The sequence below is a fragment of the Lytechinus pictus genome, chromosome 3 (genome assembly GCF_037042905.1).
Source record: "Lytechinus pictus isolate F3 Inbred chromosome 3, Lp3.0, whole genome shotgun sequence".
Lineage (NCBI taxonomy): Eukaryota > Metazoa > Echinodermata > Echinoidea > Temnopleuroida > Toxopneustidae > Lytechinus > Lytechinus pictus.
The window spans coordinates 62,663,214-62,681,304 of NC_087247.1; the positions used below are offsets into that span (position 1 = coordinate 62,663,214).

Consider the following 18,091-nt stretch of genomic DNA (forward strand, 5'->3'; position numbering starts at 1 on the left):
GCATAGTGGGTATGTGCCGCGGAGGGGACCCCCATTTTTACACTCAAATTTCCATTCCAGTACATAGCATTTTCATCTTATTGAGAAAAATAACTAAGAAAGCCGCTCCGAAGCATAGCATTTTCTCCTTATCGAGAGAAAAGAAATCCGCTCCAAACTTCCAAAGCTTCGCATATTTTTCGTTACGCCGTTCCGGTCGTATTGATCCGCCACAATGAGCTGCAATTTTGGTGAAAAGCGGCCGCAGAGCGCTGTCCAACCATCACCTCTGCACGAGCGCACCCGGCACCCGTGCTGCTGGGCTAGCTGCATACACGTATGCATGCTCCATAGGGATGCACACGCAGGCGACCAGTTCCAAGGACCCCCGTTTTCACAAACATTTGTAGTTCCGAAGCCCGTTCCTCGGACCCTCCTTTTTACAATAAGTCCGCTCCAAGACCCCCGGTTTTTGTCTCGCCCGCAGCACATACCTACCACGTTTTTGGTCGAGTACCCCCCCCCCCCCCCGGGTGCGTGCATGTCGACATGTCGGAAACATTGAAAATCCTTCGTTATGTTGACATCAATGTCGATTTGAGGCCTATCGACAACAGCACTAACATGTAGTAAATGCAGATGCACAGGGCTTTCTGGTTTAATGCCCATTGCCATCAATCAATATTCTCCCCATTCATTTAAGTTTTAACACAGGTTTTAACCTCCAAAAATCAAAAGTTATAATGTACATGAACAATATAACAATATAACTTTTTGAAGAGAGGTCATGTGGTACCAATCTAGCCAATCACAGCTCGTATTTTACAACCACTATTTACTATATAATATATATATATATATACATATATATATATAAGCCGATATTATGACTAATTTAGTCTCAAAGAGTAGGCCTACAGTGGATTTATTTTTCTGACTATGCAATTGGGAATTGCACACTCAAAATTTGATGGAATAAAACCATATTTTGGTATTATTCAACTTTTCCTACCTAATCTTTTTGATTTTATTATTAATATTATACAAATAATGCATGCAGCCGAGTGCGTTAGTGGAAATGCAGAGCACGCGAGGTTTCTTTAGATAGGTGCCGCACTGTGCACAAGCCACTGGCGGCGAGTGCCCAGTGTGCACCATCTGAAGAAACCGAGCTTTCTCTGCATTTACTTTTACGCACGACAGAGCAAGTGCATTATTTGTTTTATAAAATAGCAACACAGAAACAAATTCTTGAAAAGTTACAGTACAGTTTTGTTGGACTTCTCACAAGACTTCTACCGCACTGGTTTGCTTGAGTGTGCAATGTCAATTTTCGTTGCGCACCTTTTGCACTGCTGTGCAGTGCACCAAAAAAGTTGGATGTCATGTGATGCGTATTGGCCAATCGCGATGCTTGAAATAATACACCTATTTTATAATATTACTTATTCAGCATTTCAAAACAAAAAAAGAAATTGCAGAGCTAGCTAACGGCCCCCTTTTCGATCCCAGAATGTATTGCAGTTCTGATTAGCGATTATGAAATCAACATTGAGCCAAAATACAGCTGTTCCCGATCACTCACACGTATTGCGAGGTTAGTATTCTATACAAACCTCGCACCGTGTACGTGATTACAGTATGGATTTTAGAGTTGTCGGTAAACATCGCTTCATAACACGAATGTTAGCCAAAACTCATTCCGTTACTCACCAGGGCTTTTTCTGGTGAAAAGTGTTCCATTTTCAATTTTATTCATTGTATGCACAATTCCACCCATGGCTACATCTCTGCCGCCGACTACAGAATAATTGAAGGCACGGCGCATTCACCAAATAACGTTATTTTCCGAAAAATGAATACGAGGACTTACAGAATGAAGTCCTCCTACGAAACTTACCAAACGATGTGAAGTCAATTCCTCATAATTTGATGAATATCCCTCAAAATGCGTCATTTAAGCGTTGATTTTTCTTCTCGTTGACAAAATACGAAAGTCACCTTTCTAGCTCTCAAATTTTTCGTCTAATGAGCGACAGAGGGCGCGCGATTTATCTTCATATCAAAGACACTACAAGGGAAAGACTAGACACAAAAATTATCTTACATGTAAATCGATGCAAAGTCGGCAAAGTGTTCAATCTTTTTACAGTAAAGACTTTGGTGGAACGTTAATTGACAAACGAACGGTAGCACTTGCGGGCTTTGTTCAAGGTACATAGAATTTTCTATATTTTTTGTTTAATTTGTCATCGTTTTGAATATTTTCCAAAAAGTATTATCGTCAGCAAAAATAATAAAAAAGTACGTTTTTTAAGTTATTGCATTTATTGGGGTCTCTATTTTATCAAACAATTATTGGAATTGCGCATACAACGAATCATGAATCTAGTTAAAAAAAAACCACCAAGCTGAATTAAGGTTGTGAACTGTATTAGCGCCACCAACGATCTCCTTTTTATTTCCGTGGAAGAGACGTGTGAAGCCACTTTCCAGGCGGAGGTAAGCGATTTTGCTCTTTTTTGTGTCCTTTTAAATTAAAAAAATATGTTAAAAATTGAAAATGGAACGCTTTATACCATAAAAAGCCCTGGTGAGTAGCGGAATGGGATTCGGCTAACATCATTCACGTTATGAAGCGATGTTAACGACAACTCTAAAATCCACTACAAAAACACGATGGTTGTGCGAGGTTCGTATAGAATATAAACCTCGCAATAGTGTGAGTGGCACAATTCTAATGATTGTTTGATAAAATAGAGACACCAATAAATGCAATAACTTAAAAAACATACTTTTTATATTATTTTTGCTGACGATAATACTTTTTAGAAAATATTCAAAGCGATGACAAATTAAACAAAAAATATAGAAAATTCTACGTACCTTCAACGAAGCCCCGTAAGTGCTACCGTTCATTTGTCAATTAACGTTCCACCAACAGTAGAGGCGCACGGCCAATATGGGAGACTCTCTCCAATAGGGGAGACAATCTCCCACATTGGAGACTTGCTTTGCAAAAGGACAAAAGAAACAACACCAACAAAAGCATGATTTTTTCCACGTTAAATTTTGTATCACTGAGGTCAGAAGCCCATTTGTTTTGTGTGTGATTGACAACAAAATTCCTTATCAAAACAAAAGTAGACGGTAAATTTTTAAAGTAGAAGGTGAAAAGGGGTAATTTTTCATGAGGAATCTGCTTATCACATTTTTATTTGCCGCCAAGGTAATCCTTTTGCAGCAAATGTAAACAAAGGAAATTGGTCTCCAAAACTGGAGACTGTCTCTGAAATTGGATACCCAAATTCTTTACAAAAGTCTCTGATATTGGAGATAATCTCCCACAATGGAGACAGTCTCCAATATTGGCCTTGCACCTCTACTGACCAAAGTCTTTACAGTAAAAAGATTGGACATTTTGCCAACTTCGCGTAAAGCTTTGCATCGATTTCCGTGTTAAATAGTTTTTGTGCCTAGTCTTTCCCTTGTAGTGTCTTTGATATTAAGATAAATCGCGCGCCCTCGGCCCACTTTAGCTCATTGACATTAGTAGTATGGCAGTGTATCCTATTGCCGGACACCTTTATTTCAGTGCTTTAAAAATGACAACTAGAGGAAATACAATCAAGAAAAATTCACACTTGCTATTCCAAATATTCTGAAAATCATGAATATGGTAAAATTATTTTATATTTACCAACCATTTTCTTTGCATCGCACTTGCCGCATACCCCTCCACGAAAAACAGTTATTTTCGTGCGTGACAAATTACATCATGATTCCGGACGCGCGCCGGACAGGTAAAGATATTCTTGATTATAATGATGTTAGAACAAGTTTGTGTGATTTTTTCTTCTTATATCATATCATGAGTAAATTCTAAGTTTTTGTTTGCTGTTTTTATATCGATTCTGAGCAGATGTTGGTAATAAATTCGTGTTTGATAACTTATTTTATTTTTTCTTGTTAGCTGCATGTTTCATTGAACTTTCCAATATTATGCTCGTTCGTATCGTGACGCTCATCAAGTTCTATCGATGCGCTGCCGATCGTCGACGACTATACTCACGGTAAACCTCGCGCACGGGTACCTTGAGAACTAGCCGTCGACGATCACCCACAATACACCACACCTCATCATTCGATCGAAGGAGCGGACGAGATTGAAATTCGGCAGATCAGACCCATATTTCCGTTAGAAAATATATCAATTGTTAATGCAAAACTATGTTATTTGATATTTCAAGCATTTTCTGTCATTTTAGAGATAAATAAGGTAAAAGTTGGATTTTTTCGCCTTGTTTGCAATCCTGTTCTATGTATTGCTCTGTGAAATTGAATTGCGGAAGTCTTACGGTACGAAATTGTTTTCGAACGCAGTAATATGCGCGTCCGGAATCATAATAGTGTCCGGTAATACAAAGTCAATACGTGACTATATTATTAGACGAAAAATTTGGGAGATGGTAGCAGGGTCCGTATTTTGTCAACAAGAAGAAAAAATCAATGCTATTTGAGGGATATTCATCATATTAGGGGGAATTGACTTCACATCGTTTGGTAAGTTTCTTATAAGTACTTAGTTTTACAATTTTTTGGGGGAAATTCGCAGGAGTTTGATTCAATTTTCCTGTAGGCTGTAGTCTTTTGACTTTGTAGACGGCGGCAATAATCATGGACCCATGGGTGGTTCCCGATTGTTTGAAATATAAAAAAAAAACGGTGGGCATATATTGACCTTGAAAATGAAAAACTTGCTACGAGTATGACATTTGCGAACGATACTAGTGGGGAAATTGGCCCGAAGTCGGCCGGTGCGAAACTGCATTAGCGCCGAACTTGCCTCGGCTCGAGTACCTATCGGATACTGTACCTCGCGCCACGGTACGGGCAGGCGCAACGGACTGCTCCCCACTGCACAGAATTTAGATGAGAGATGGGGTCCTAATGCAGATACACGGCAGACAGGGGCCTCGACTCAAACTTTACCATTTCATCACTCCATTCAGGGCAAAATGTGAAAATAACCATGTACATACAACGGAAAATTATATTCAAATAAATACATTACCCTGAAGATGAACGTTTTCCCTCCATGACCACAATTTCTGGGCAAAAATTTTACCCAAATACAACGCTGGCTTCTGATTGAACTTTTGCCTTTTGGTGCTGTTTAACTAGCCTACATTTCAGCACCTGAGCATGTATTTTTTGTGTGGAAGAGTGCTGTGGGATTCTCGATAAACTGCTCAATAAAAGTTCTATGTTATAAAACGAATGTACATTTTATCATATTTTGGTCATGAATGGGGATAAGATTATAACTGTTGAACCATATTGACATTGTTTGACAATGTTTGTAATTTCTGTTTTATTCTGTAAATTGTATCCAGCACATGATAAATTTACAAATTTTTTTTTTTATGTGTGTGTGTATTTGAGTTTTGTCAGTTTTGTCTTCTTTCCTTGGTCTTGATGGCATCATGGACCTATGATGGCATCCGGTCAGAATTCGCACAGCTTTTAAAGTGAATTTAATAGCTTCTATTGATTTATTATTTTTTAAAATTAATTCTTGGTTAGGCCTATTCTATTTCAAAACCAAATATGTTTTAATTTATATAATATCGGAGAGGCTCGAGGGTGTTGAGAGGAATGGGGGAATGGGAGGGGGGAGGGAGGAGGGGGGGGGGGCGGGGAGGGGTCTGTAGAAAGGGCATTTGAGCTGCGTCATCCACTAACACGAATTCAAATGTTGTGTGAGTTTCTATTTTTATTGTCATTTTCAGGCAATTTTAAACATGAAAAACATCTCTGAAATTTAATTATTTTTTTAACGAAAATCTGCTTTTACATGCATATAGTCCTATACATGTCTCTCATTAAAGATGAGAAGATAATAAGCCTGTTCACGGTTGTAAACTGCGCACGAGCAGAAAAAGGTCATTTGAGATAAACCATGAAGGTGGCTTTCAAATTCACTGACATAGGCATTTGTGATTAGATGATTATTCATGTATTCCTTTCAAAATATTCATTTTATCACATCCAAGCTGAAGAGTAATAAATAGAGCCTTCATAATCACTGGTATTTGACAGTAGCCTAAACAATAGCCAAGATGTGCCAAAGGCAGACAATAAAACAGATTTCCAAACTTTATCCCTGATGTACTATTCTAGTCACCTGGTCTATACAATGCCTTTTGTTCTTAGAATTTGAATACTCTACCGGTAAAGCTTACGGAACATCTACATTTGAAAATGATAGTGCTTATCCTAATGAAAAATCACAAAGGTCATTTGAGAAAAGTTGATCATGAGCTAACCGTAAACTGGCTTATTATGAGTCCGGTCGTAGCTATGATCCCACACATTCATGATAAAGGCCTACACACTGGCACACTTCCTCCACTCCCTGAGTGATATTCCAGCACTGGAAGCTTGAATCGCTAAGTATATATGGGCCTAAAAATAGGCCTACATTGGCTTTCGCAACTATCGGTTATAATATACCTATCAAACACCTGTAGGTAAAGATCAGAAAAAAGTGTAACTGGACGTCTAATACTTGTAGGGATTCGAACGTCTGTCTGATTAAAAGTGATAGTTACAAAACCTTTTCACCACCATTATCTGTCACGTTTTTACGTTTTATTAGGCCTATAATCTTTTTTTTTTGGGGGGGGGGGTGCGCGCTACTCACATTTCTATCATTGTGTCAGAAACATCTGTCAGGAGCCATGATTTATCAACTGGTTTCTGTCCAATCAAATCAGTGATATGCCTATTTACACGATTCAAATAAATTATATTGTAAAATGGGCTAAATTCTGAGTGTTATTTTATCCCTGAGTAGCCAGTTAGGAAGCTACCAGCATGCCCCACATAACAGTTGTTATTACCATTTTCATATTTCAATGCTTCCGCGCCTAGCAAGAAGGCAGAAGGTCCCATCGGCCAGGGATCGATCACATGTCCTCCCGTTCATGAGGTGGGTGCTCTATCAGTGAACCACCATGCCCGGTGTTGAACACATGCAGAAATCCTACAACAATTAAAGTACTAATCTTAGTACTAGAGAATATGGTCATCATGGGTGTCCGGGGGGGGGGGGGGGTGACTGACACAAGTTTTGTTGTCTGTGAATGATTTTTTTTTAGTCACTTAGGGAGGGGGTCAGTAGCTTAGTGATTCTTAAATGTTTACGGTGCCAGACATGGCGCAAAGGGAAAAGGATTTATAAAAAAGGTTTAATTTCTACAAAAAGACTATAGGTACAAGATCAATAATGCTATAGCGCGAAGGGCGAGATGAGATTTAAAAAAAAGACCTGAAAATGAGCAATTTTAAGGAATTCATGTTGGTATTCATGGTTATTTCCCTTTAAGTTAATATACTCTCTTCTGAAATTCAATTATCGTTTCTTATGTATGTTCCTCACTTATTTCAAATCATGAATCGGGATAAAGAGTATACTATTAAACAAAACTGAAGTGCACATTCAAAAGGGTGGTATAATAAACGGGGCACCCGCCATGCGCTTGGTTGCAGAGAGGGGTAAATTTAAACAAGATAATGTCTTCTATAAAAACATGAAGATGATCATGTTATTCTGTTTCATCCTGGATTTTTTTCTTTCCCCATCTATCTGTTTCTAACAATATCTGGAAGGAATGGTTTCATTCAATAAGAATACAAATCACGAGATAAAATTGACGGCGGTTTTGCTTAATATAATAATTCTATACATGATCATCATGTACTCTCTCCTTAAGACCTTATGACCATGCTTGTCATATGATGATTCATCCTAAATATTGTGATGTTCGACTGTAAATTATTGGGGGGATATTAACACACGTCATTCCCCACCTTAAATAAGGGGGGGGGAGTGTGTATTTGAGTTTTGTCAGACGTGTATCAATCAGATATGATTATTTACGTCTGGGACCGACCTTTAACGTCACCATCCGAAAGACGTGACCAGGGCTCGAACCTCGAACCTCTGCATCAATTTGTAACTTCCCCACATAGCTTGGATTACAGGCGCACGCCACAACGCCCAGACTCCCCCCCCCCCCAGGGGGGGGGGGGAGTCATCTGCCCCCTCGTTTAATCAACAACAATGGTGGTTATGCGAAAGGTAAAGGTTTATCAAATCTGCATGTTGTCACATTAATTTTAGCCCGAGATGTCATTAGGCCTAAAATGTACTATTCATAGAGATGTATAGTTTTGTGACTGATTCATCCCCCCATGTTTGTCCGCACTTTGACCCTGTAGCAAATTGTAGTCAGAAATATAAGAATAAGATGTTATATTAGTAGACCTACTGCATGGCTGATGACCATCGATTATCGACGCTGGTGACGTGAGTGACGTAACAATCAAATTAAAGCGCAACGAAAACACATGCGCAGAACGTGCCGGGGGCGTGTCATAGGCATCATTAAAGTCTTTCATTGGCTTAAAGTTTTGACTACGTCATCGCATAGTCATGTGGGATCTGTTTGCAAGTGAAGTCGACTTGGCCATGACAACGATCTAGCCGGGCTCTCTATATAATATCTGCATGCACTTAGAAAAAGCAGTCAGAAACAAATCCATAGCAGATGAGTTGCATATTATGATAGAATGGATTATGCGGGTAAATATTTTTTCTTTTGATATTCATGAATCAGTAATTTGGTCAATGTTTGCTTTGCGAAAATGTTACCTAATTCCTTAGATGATTCGACTATAATATGGGTGTTGGTCTAACTAATATTGATGTTGTTGGTATTCTAAACCAGTGCAATAGGGCATAGGCCCATTCATTAAAACATTATTTTGTGTGTCTGAACAGGTTTATTTGAGGATGAAATTACAAAAAAATCAATTCAATTTTTTTTAATAAACATATATACATGCACCATGATAGTGTCTTATGTACCGTATGGGTACTAGTATTCAACCCGGCATAATTCAAAGATTTTGACATATTCCCCAAAATATTTAGAAATAGGGAATTTATCTTAATTTCATACCTTTGTTATTTCCAGGGTAATCTGTTGTCGGTATTTTCTTTGTCAATCTGTCGACTGTATGCGCGGAGGATCGAATTATGCGGCGATGGCCTTTTGCACTGAATGGCACTAGTATTCAACCTAGTGAGGATTGATAGCAAATCTCAAAAGGGTTTAGATTGCTAAATTAGATCTAGATCTATGTAAGTCTCTGGCTTTGACTAATTCCCTGTTTGGTCTCATCTCAAATGGTCTAGTCCATAGTCGGATGGGACAAGGGCAGATTGAGAGACAGGGCCATCTTTCATCGCTAGGTTGAATACTAGTGCCGACGGGTTGAATACTAGTACCAAAATCTGTCGCCGTATAATTCGATCGCCCGCGCACACAGTCAACTGGTTGAAGAAAAAAATAACGGAAAAAGAATAACCAGCATTTGCTCTTTGAAATAAGACGGGTCTGAAATTCAGGTAAATTCTATATTTCTATATATTTGAGGAAACTCTCCAAACGGGTTGAATACTAGTGCTCTTACGGTATGGTAGTTCTTTATGAATGAAAAGTGATGTAGGGTCTACCACTTTAGCTATGATTATTGTTTATAAGACTTTATTTTATCATACTTGTTATTAAAATTTCAGGGGCGCACATTACATGTAGGACTATTTGAATTAAATTTGACAAGAAACTAAACAATACCTCATGCAGTCTTATCCCCTTAAAAATGAAAAAAAAAAATCAATGAAATAAGCAGGCGCGGATCAAGCGGGGGGGGGGGGGGGTGGGGGTTGTGGTCCTAAAATTTGAAAATACCCCTTAAAATGAACGATTACCTTTTTCATTTCCTTGTAAATCTTTTGGGCAAACACGCATACCGTAAAAGTCCGACTATAGATCTACACCTGCAAAAAACAACAACACATTTTATGTAGTTTAGACATCATTCGTAAAATAACACACTGATTCATATTAACATTTACAGCACACCATTAGAACAGAAAAATGAAAACAGAATTTTAAGGTGTAATTATGGATGAAGTTTTGACCTGGAATCAACACATAACACCATGTTACAATGTGCGTTTCAAAAAGTATTGGGATAATTTCCAAGTTGAAATTTCTTCTTCCTCATAAAACTTTATTCTTATCATACAATCCTTTATTCAAGTATATCAACAATCAACTTCCTCCACCATTTGATAACATGTTTAGGTTTAACAGGTCTGTCTACTCCTACCCAACCCGCATATCTGGAAACATCCATCTCAATAACCCCAATTTATTAATAACCAATGAATCTATTTGACATTATGGTCCCGATATTTGGAACAATTTTCAAGACAATATTAAATCATGCTCAACAATATACTCCTTGAAAGCTAATCTTAAAAGTTAAAAGATACATTTTCCCATCTTATGCATCACACTCTTCAAATCAAAACCTCAACTGCTCCCTGCAGCACCTGCATCTGCATTGCACCCACTTGATCAATGTAGAAACACATGTACCTTTTACGAGGCCGCCATCATTATCAAGCCTAATCCATTGTAATCGCTCACGATGGCGGTCTTCTGCATTCCTCTAAATTATAATTTCGTTAAATGGACAATATGTTTGTTATTCATCTTAATTGCTTATGTTACGACCACAGTATTGTTGATTTGTTATATATTTACCATGTGTATTACCTCTGTATTAAAATCAAATCAAAGAGTACAAGTATATAGGGGCATACGTGGATAAATGCGAAAATATCTGTGGCAGAATAATGGCACATGATGTACAAATATTTCAGAATGGCTGAAACGAGAGAAACAAACACAAACGTACAGCAAACGGACTTGTCACCTTCAACAAAGAAACAGGTTTTTCTTTCAGAGGATGCCAGCGAAAATAGGCCTAGAGCAACAGAATCAGTAAGTACTCAACTGAAAACTGATTTATCGGTGGAAATACTAAAAGTTTTTATTTTATCAATCTTATGTCCTTGGCTTCTAATATCTTATTCGAGCCTGACCATAGCAGCGGCGAAATGAGTAAAAAAAATGAAGAGGCTGGCTATTAGTAGGCCTACGATGCATAATATCATGATATTTCAATGCAGTCAAGTAAGACCATAACATGACCGTCAAGTTGGGTATATATGCAATTATTTTGCTGAAAGTTGTTGTGTTGGGTGTCTACCTCAAGAATCCGACGAGTGCCACTTGGGCACCTTTGGGAATTTTTTAAAATTGACGTCATAGTGCAAGCCCACCTTTTTTACATGCCTCTTAAATATGACTTTCATATTTTACGACATAAACATGTCATGTTTGGTATCAAATTAAAGGTAGTAATAAAAAATCAAATGCAAATATATGGATCACTGTGAATTTAAATCACGCAAATATCAATTAAAGGTCATTTAAGGTCATAAAAGGTCAATTTGCATTACATATGTAAGTAATACATATAAAAAATAAGATTCCTCAAGATGACAAGGTCACACCCATCAGACTCTTAATATGCACACCCTCAACTTAACTTTAAGCAAAAAATGCATATAATACATAACTTGTTTGTATTCAAAACATGATATTTTCACCTTATATGTATTACTTACATTTGTAATGCAATTTGACCTTTTATGACCTTAAATGACCTTTAAATGACATTTGCGTAATTCAAATGCACATTGATTCATATATTTGCATTTGATGTTTCATTAGCTTTAATATGATATCAAACATGACATGTTTATTTCGTAAAATATGAAAGTCATATTTAAGAGGTATGTAAAAAGTGGGCGTGGCACCCGTCGGATTCTTGAAGTAGACACTCTATACTACAACTTTCAGCAAAAAAATGGATATATACCCAACGTGACGGTCATGCAATAATTTCATATCTACCCGACTAATAAGTATTTATTCTGTAATAACTTTGTCATGTAAAGATGATAATACAGCCAGATATTCAAAGAAATTCGGCATTAATTCTTCCCATAATTTAATTTTTATTTGCATTACTAAGATATACTCCACTTGTTGTGCCATTGCACATCATGGAAAATGCCTGAAATAGGGAGTGAGTGTTTGAGAGAGGGAATGACGAAGGGGGTGGGAATTGGGAACAGTTGAACTCTCTAGCTCTCTACTTTTCATTTGTATAGGACTACGCTAAATTAGTTGACGCGGTTCGAGAAATAGTACCTTGCCCACTTGACAGCAATGTCGATACTGTCATTTACCAATTACACACTACTTGGAGGAGACAAGAAGCTACTCGAATAGTCATGAAGAGGAAGCTCGATGTGAGTTCCATGAAGAAAGTTTTAAAAATAAAGACGATCGGAAGTAGTTGGTTTGCCAATCACGACTTTACTATATGCATGTGATTATATACTGGCTCCAAACTTCGCTTTCTTTATGAGTAAACTTTGGACTCAATGACTTTTTGCAAAATTATTTGAAATTATTTTCAACCATCTGAAAATTCAAAAAGATTAACAGAAACATTTACTTTTTATATGTAAAAACGGATAGCTCATAATAATCCTCGCTAGAGTTGTAACAACCCTTTGGTTGTTTTCATCTTCTTATTATACTTGGCATGCTTGGTGTTAGCAAAAGCTATGTATATTTTTAATGGAAATTCCAGGATGGCATCTTGCTGATTTAAGCACATTCTTTTTGGAAATATGTTTATGATATCAATAAATATATATATTTATGTCAATGATTAATGCTTGTATGCCGGAACAGTAGTGATCATTCACAAATGAATCTGTCCCTTATATCATTATTCCTAGACAAAACATACTATTGTACTCGATTCATTTCCTGTGTACACTAGACTTTTGTAATTTGTTTCTTTTCTAAAAGTTCTTTGGTATTTATACTTTTTGCCTACTTTGCTACCATTATTATCTGTGTATTTTGATGAAATATATATTTTTATGCAGAAGATCAAAGAGAAGCTTACGTCCAAAGGGAATTGTGCACATCATTGTGGTCTTGTCAATGAGAATGCAGCCCTTCGAAAGCAATATGGCGAGATAAACAAAAGATTCGAACAACTTTTACAAGACTATAGACGAGTTTTAAAGGAAAATAGTACCAATAATCAGGTAAGAAATATCATCATGGTAAATGTATTTACTCAATACTGGACTAAGGCAATGACAAATTTAGGGTGTCAGAGTCTTTTGCGAGCGAATAGAGCGAGTTAGCCCAAATCAACATATTGTACAAAATATACAATTATTTCCTTTCATACATTTGACCTCTAAAATCAAAATTGCCAGAAGGAAATTGATGGAAATGGTTGAAAAATACATTATAATGATAACAACATGTATCATCCTCATTAATATAGCGAACAGCGTCTATTGCCCCTGTCATAGGATCCTGGCATGCCCGCACACAATGTATGCACTCACTGGAGAGCAGTCCAATAAGAGTTGCTTGGCTTACTCCATATATGCTTTCGTTTCCACACCTGCGTGGAGAGTACATGGCAAGGTATGGATTTACTCCTTGCCAGAGGACGCTAGGCCTCGATAGGATTCGAATACACGACCCTCTGTTTACGAGTCAATAGTCAGAATCGCTACACCACGACGTGTCGTCGTGACGCTTCCACATTATGATGATTAGGCCGAAAATGCCACTTCTGAGATTTTTATTTATTTATTTTCTTTTGATTTATTTTTTAATTATTTATTTATTATTATTATTATTATTATTGTTATTATTATTTTTTTTTTTTGGGGGGGGGGCATCCAAGTCCCCATCAATAATTTCACTCCTCTCCCTTTAACGCTATCCCTTTTAGCCTAGGATTGTCAAAAATTGATTTTTTTTTTTTATTGAAGCACCAAACACAATATCTTGTTCTTCAAACGATTTCGAGGATATTATCTTCATGTACTTCTAGTGAGCATCTGTTTCTCCAGAAATGATATGTCACCATTTTACAGGTAGTACGTGAAGGAGAAGGGGAAAAGGATACCGACTCAGCTAATAATATAACCGATGTGAACAAACCATGTGGAGAGACAGTGGCAAGTTTAAAAGTCATCACCAAGGTGATTTTTAATCTCAAAGATTATTATAATGTAAAGTCAAGATATTTTTTTATATTACATTAACATTTGTTATTATCCAATGAGCTCTAGGATAAACATTGGTTTCACACACTTGCATGAAGTCAGTGATAAATCGTTAAAAATTAAAATATTATTATCGTGGGAGTGTTTATAAGTAAGTAAATACACACACACATATATATAATTGCATGATGAGTAAAGAAGATCTTTCTCAGAAAAAAATATGTACAGCTGCTATATAGTCTTCTCGGTATTTTACTTTGGACAAAAGGTTATTTTCTCGATGATATGGGATTACGAGGTATGCTTTGCTCTATTTATTTTCACTGTGTAGTTTCTCTTTTATACCGGTCACCGTCATTCTCTTCACAGGTTGACAACCATGATACTCACATAGGAAATCACAACACTGCTATCAAATCAGAGAGGTAAGAATCCTTTAATTAAATGTCATTTGTTTAGCACTGAAATTATCGCACCACATCAAAGTGCTTGATTAATTTGCATAAACCAACTTTCGACAGACACTTTCAATATATGTTTGTACAATAATTGGGAGAAATGAAAGAAAATTTTGTCTCTGTAAATTGAAAAACATTCAATAAAATCTTATTCGAATCGTTTTACCCATAATTGCATATTCCCCTTCTTAGAGTAATTCATCTTGTGGTTAATCTTTGACTGTGATTGAAACAAAATGGACAAACGACCTGTGATACACTATAAGAATTTTATTGCTTCTTTATTGCCTCAAAAGTTAATAAGGTTCTTGTGCATAGAACGAGATGCAGGGACACGGTTTATGCCCTTTCTTTTTTTGCATTTAGCAACTTAAAAAATCTATTTAAATTTGTATTTCACTCAGAAATTCAGATGAGCCTAATTGTAGAATAAGAGAAGAGCTAGCATGTCTTCATTTTGAGAACGATAACAACAAGATCATGGTGGATCGTCTGCGCCATATGCTTTCATCGTAAGTCTGATCTTTATATACTGTTTCCAATGATTCCAGATTGTCAAAAGATTTCGTTTCAATTTGTATGTATTGCTTGGTTTGATGAATCAAATAAATTCAAACTGCATAAATGCTTTTGTTCAACTGTGTTTACTCCATAGAGATGTATACTAATATACATCTCTATGGTTTACTCCTTAAAACCACTCACTTTCAATACATAAGTCTATTAAAACTATTTTACAAAAAAATGTCAAATGGAAGGTTCAGCGCTTGTGTTCCTTTATTGCTTGTTTGTAATTCTAAAGTCAGTATTACTCTTTTTAAAATTACCATTTCAGATTTCACAAGAATATAATTATCAGCAGTGGTACACTGCAAGTGTCTCCTATTTCGAAGACTGACCAAGCTGTTCTTGCCACTTTCGCGAAGATTCCAGTTAAGCGTCTTGATCCCAAAATGCTTCAACTCTGGAAGAACAAATCCAATGATACAGGGGAGGAAATCTTGATAGGCAAGGGTGCTTTCGGGAAGGTGAATCTCATGCGCTATATCCCAACAAACATGCCAGTTGCTGTCAAGATCCAAGAAAAGAAAAATCGTGGTATAAGTGAAGAAGAGATGAAGAACAAACTCATCTCTAGATCAATGAAGGAGGCAGTCATGCAACATGTGATGTCGGATAACCCTTCATTCCCTGGATTGCTTGGTATTGTTGAGATCGATGATAATCTTGGCGTGGTGTTAGAATTCATTGGGGACAAACGATTTGCCATCATCCATCCATTGTGTGATGTTCTTTTTGAAAAACGTCCTGGATTAAGTCGACTGGAATGGATAGACATCGCACTCGATATCATCCAGGGTCTAGCTTCCCTCCACGACAAGGGACTCCTCCATAATGACCTCAAGAAAAATAATATCCTCATGCAACGAAGAGGTGAGCGATGGCGAGCATACATTATTGATTTTGGACATGGCAGTACAATCACAATGCCTTTGAAATTCCCAACATTCACGCTTGAAGAAGAACGGGAATATCTAGAAGGACTCCTCTATCATCATCTCGCTCCAGAAATTATAAGAGATCAGGAGCCTACCTCGGTATACACGGATATATATTCTTTAGGAAAGGTCCTTCTTGATATTGGCAGAGTTTCTGGTGATCGGGATCTTAGGCATGTTGCGGAGATGTGTACCAGGGAAAAACCTTATCGAAGGCCTGCAATGTCAAATGTCGAACTTTCTGTAATACGTGCAAAAGAAAAATCACAGAAATGAGCGTTCTTTATTCCATGACTTATCTCTGAAATTAAGGTATTATAATTATAAGTTAAAAATTAGTAATCACTTTCCCGAAATACATGTAGGATGGACAGTATAATCCTGGACGTCCATAAAAAAAGGGGATATGGTACTTTACTTTTTGTTGAAACTATTGAACATTTGTGCGTGTGAGGTAATTAACTAAATTGAACACGTTGAATGACGGGAATCTAGTGTAAAATAACATCGTGTATTTCTGATCATTTTTTGTTTTTTGAATCGTGAAAAGGGTCTTTGTAGGGGATAGCTTGCATGAAGCATGGACATATTACGAATAGGTCCATGCATGAAGGCATTGGGATCACCGTATTATCATAGTAGAACTACATTGAAACTAACAACAATACAATACATCCCGCAAAAAGGAACAACATGCCATTGATTGTGAACCTGATATTGATGGAGTTATTTTGTCTCTTTAATCATCAACATTAAATTAGTTCAGTAGCTGGAATTAAGTTTTATAACAAGTTTATAACCAACAAATTTTGCTGAAAAATAAGAATATCCCACAAAGTGTCCTACACTGCATGCGTTCACAGTATGTTCACACTGTGGGAATAAAGTGAAATCATCTTTTCACACTGTTAATATGCTCAAATTTAACATTGTGAATATGCCAATCAACAAATTTTGCTGAAAAATAAGAATATCCCACAAAGTGTCCTACACTGCATGCGTTCACAGTATGTTCACACTGTGGGAATAAAGTGAAATCATCTTTTCACACTGTTAATATGCTCAAATTTAACATTGTGAATATGACAATCGAGTCCACGTGTGAACACACTTTAAATACTCATATTATACATAGAGGTGTCCACACGGCTTCGAATTATTTTCACATTTCATAAGAGTGTGAATTACATTTACAATGTGAACACGCCGATAACACACTGTGGGGTCGTTATCTTTTCATGCACGGAAAGCATATTAATATAGGGATCGATCTGGTATTGATTTACTTCTTTTGTTTCTGGAATCAACAACTTAGCTTGGGTAATTTAACATGCGGAACACCAAACACTATCCACGACACGATTATTGAATGGGGAAAACCCATGCATGCATGATTATTAAAGAGACACTACCATTCCCACCATTCATTTACAGAATCAGTTTAAATCATTAGTTCCTACATACACTCTACAAAATGTTAAATGATTCCTTGTCAATGATTTTTAAAAGCATTTTCTAGATTTTACAGAATTGAGCAGGTTTTTCTCACGATCTTCAAGTGTTTCCACAAAATCAAACAAGATGACACACACGCACACCCACGCGCAAAAACATGAAATGAAGACATAGACTGGTAACAAAATTGATCTTAGACCGCAGAATTTTGTCGGGAAATTACATACTTTGTATATTCACATGTATATATACACATGCCACGCAACCTAAATCATAATGAGCAATTAGTGTTTTATCAACGCATTGCAACATTCATAGTATATTTGTTATGTCTTTGTAATCTTTATCCTTTTGATTGGCTCATTTATTCTTTATTCATTTTTTTGTTTATCTATGTATTTATTCATTTTATTCGACTAATTCACTTGATTATTTCTCCCCGATTTTTTAAATTTTAATTAATTTATATTTTCACTTATTTTTGTTCAATTTATTTTGTTTTACTATCATTTATTTTACTATTCGTTGTAGGGAGGGTGTGTTATCAAAATGTAACTGCAATGTGAATTCACTTTGTACGCCAACTCGGTATTTAT

The 18,091-nt window shown here is 36.7% G+C and overlaps 1 protein-coding gene across 1 annotated transcript; it reads left to right on the forward strand.

Annotated features, from left to right (window-relative positions):
• The first annotated feature begins 10,784 nt into the window (after nucleotides 1-10,784).
• Nucleotides 10,785-16,354, forward strand: LOC129256168 (uncharacterized). Its single transcript, XM_054894434.2, has 7 exons — nucleotides 10,785-10,904; nucleotides 12,143-12,283; nucleotides 12,935-13,099; nucleotides 13,952-14,059; nucleotides 14,453-14,508; nucleotides 14,946-15,053; nucleotides 15,377-16,354. Exons 1-7 carry the CDS (start codon nucleotides 10,785-10,787, stop codon nucleotides 16,314-16,316), a joined length of 1,638 nt encoding a protein of 545 aa, XP_054750409.2. The 3' UTR covers nucleotides 16,317-16,354.
• Nucleotides 16,355-18,091: the final 1,737 nt, after the last annotated feature.

What these genes read in the sequence shown, in the direction of transcription:
- LOC129256168 (XM_054894434.2), top strand. Translation starts at nt 10,785, where the DNA reads ATGGCTGAAACGAGAGAAACAAACACAAACGTACAGCAAACGGACTTG. An exon ending in TCATGAAGAGGAAGCTCGAT is followed by an intron (nt 12,284 to 12,934) that starts GTGAGTTCCATG and finishes ATTTTTATGCAG; the next exon opens with AAGATCAAAGAGAAGCTTAC. An exon ending in CTGCGCCATATGCTTTCATC is followed by an intron (nt 15,054 to 15,376) that starts GTAAGTCTGATC and finishes TTACCATTTCAG; the next exon opens with ATTTCACAAGAATATAATTA.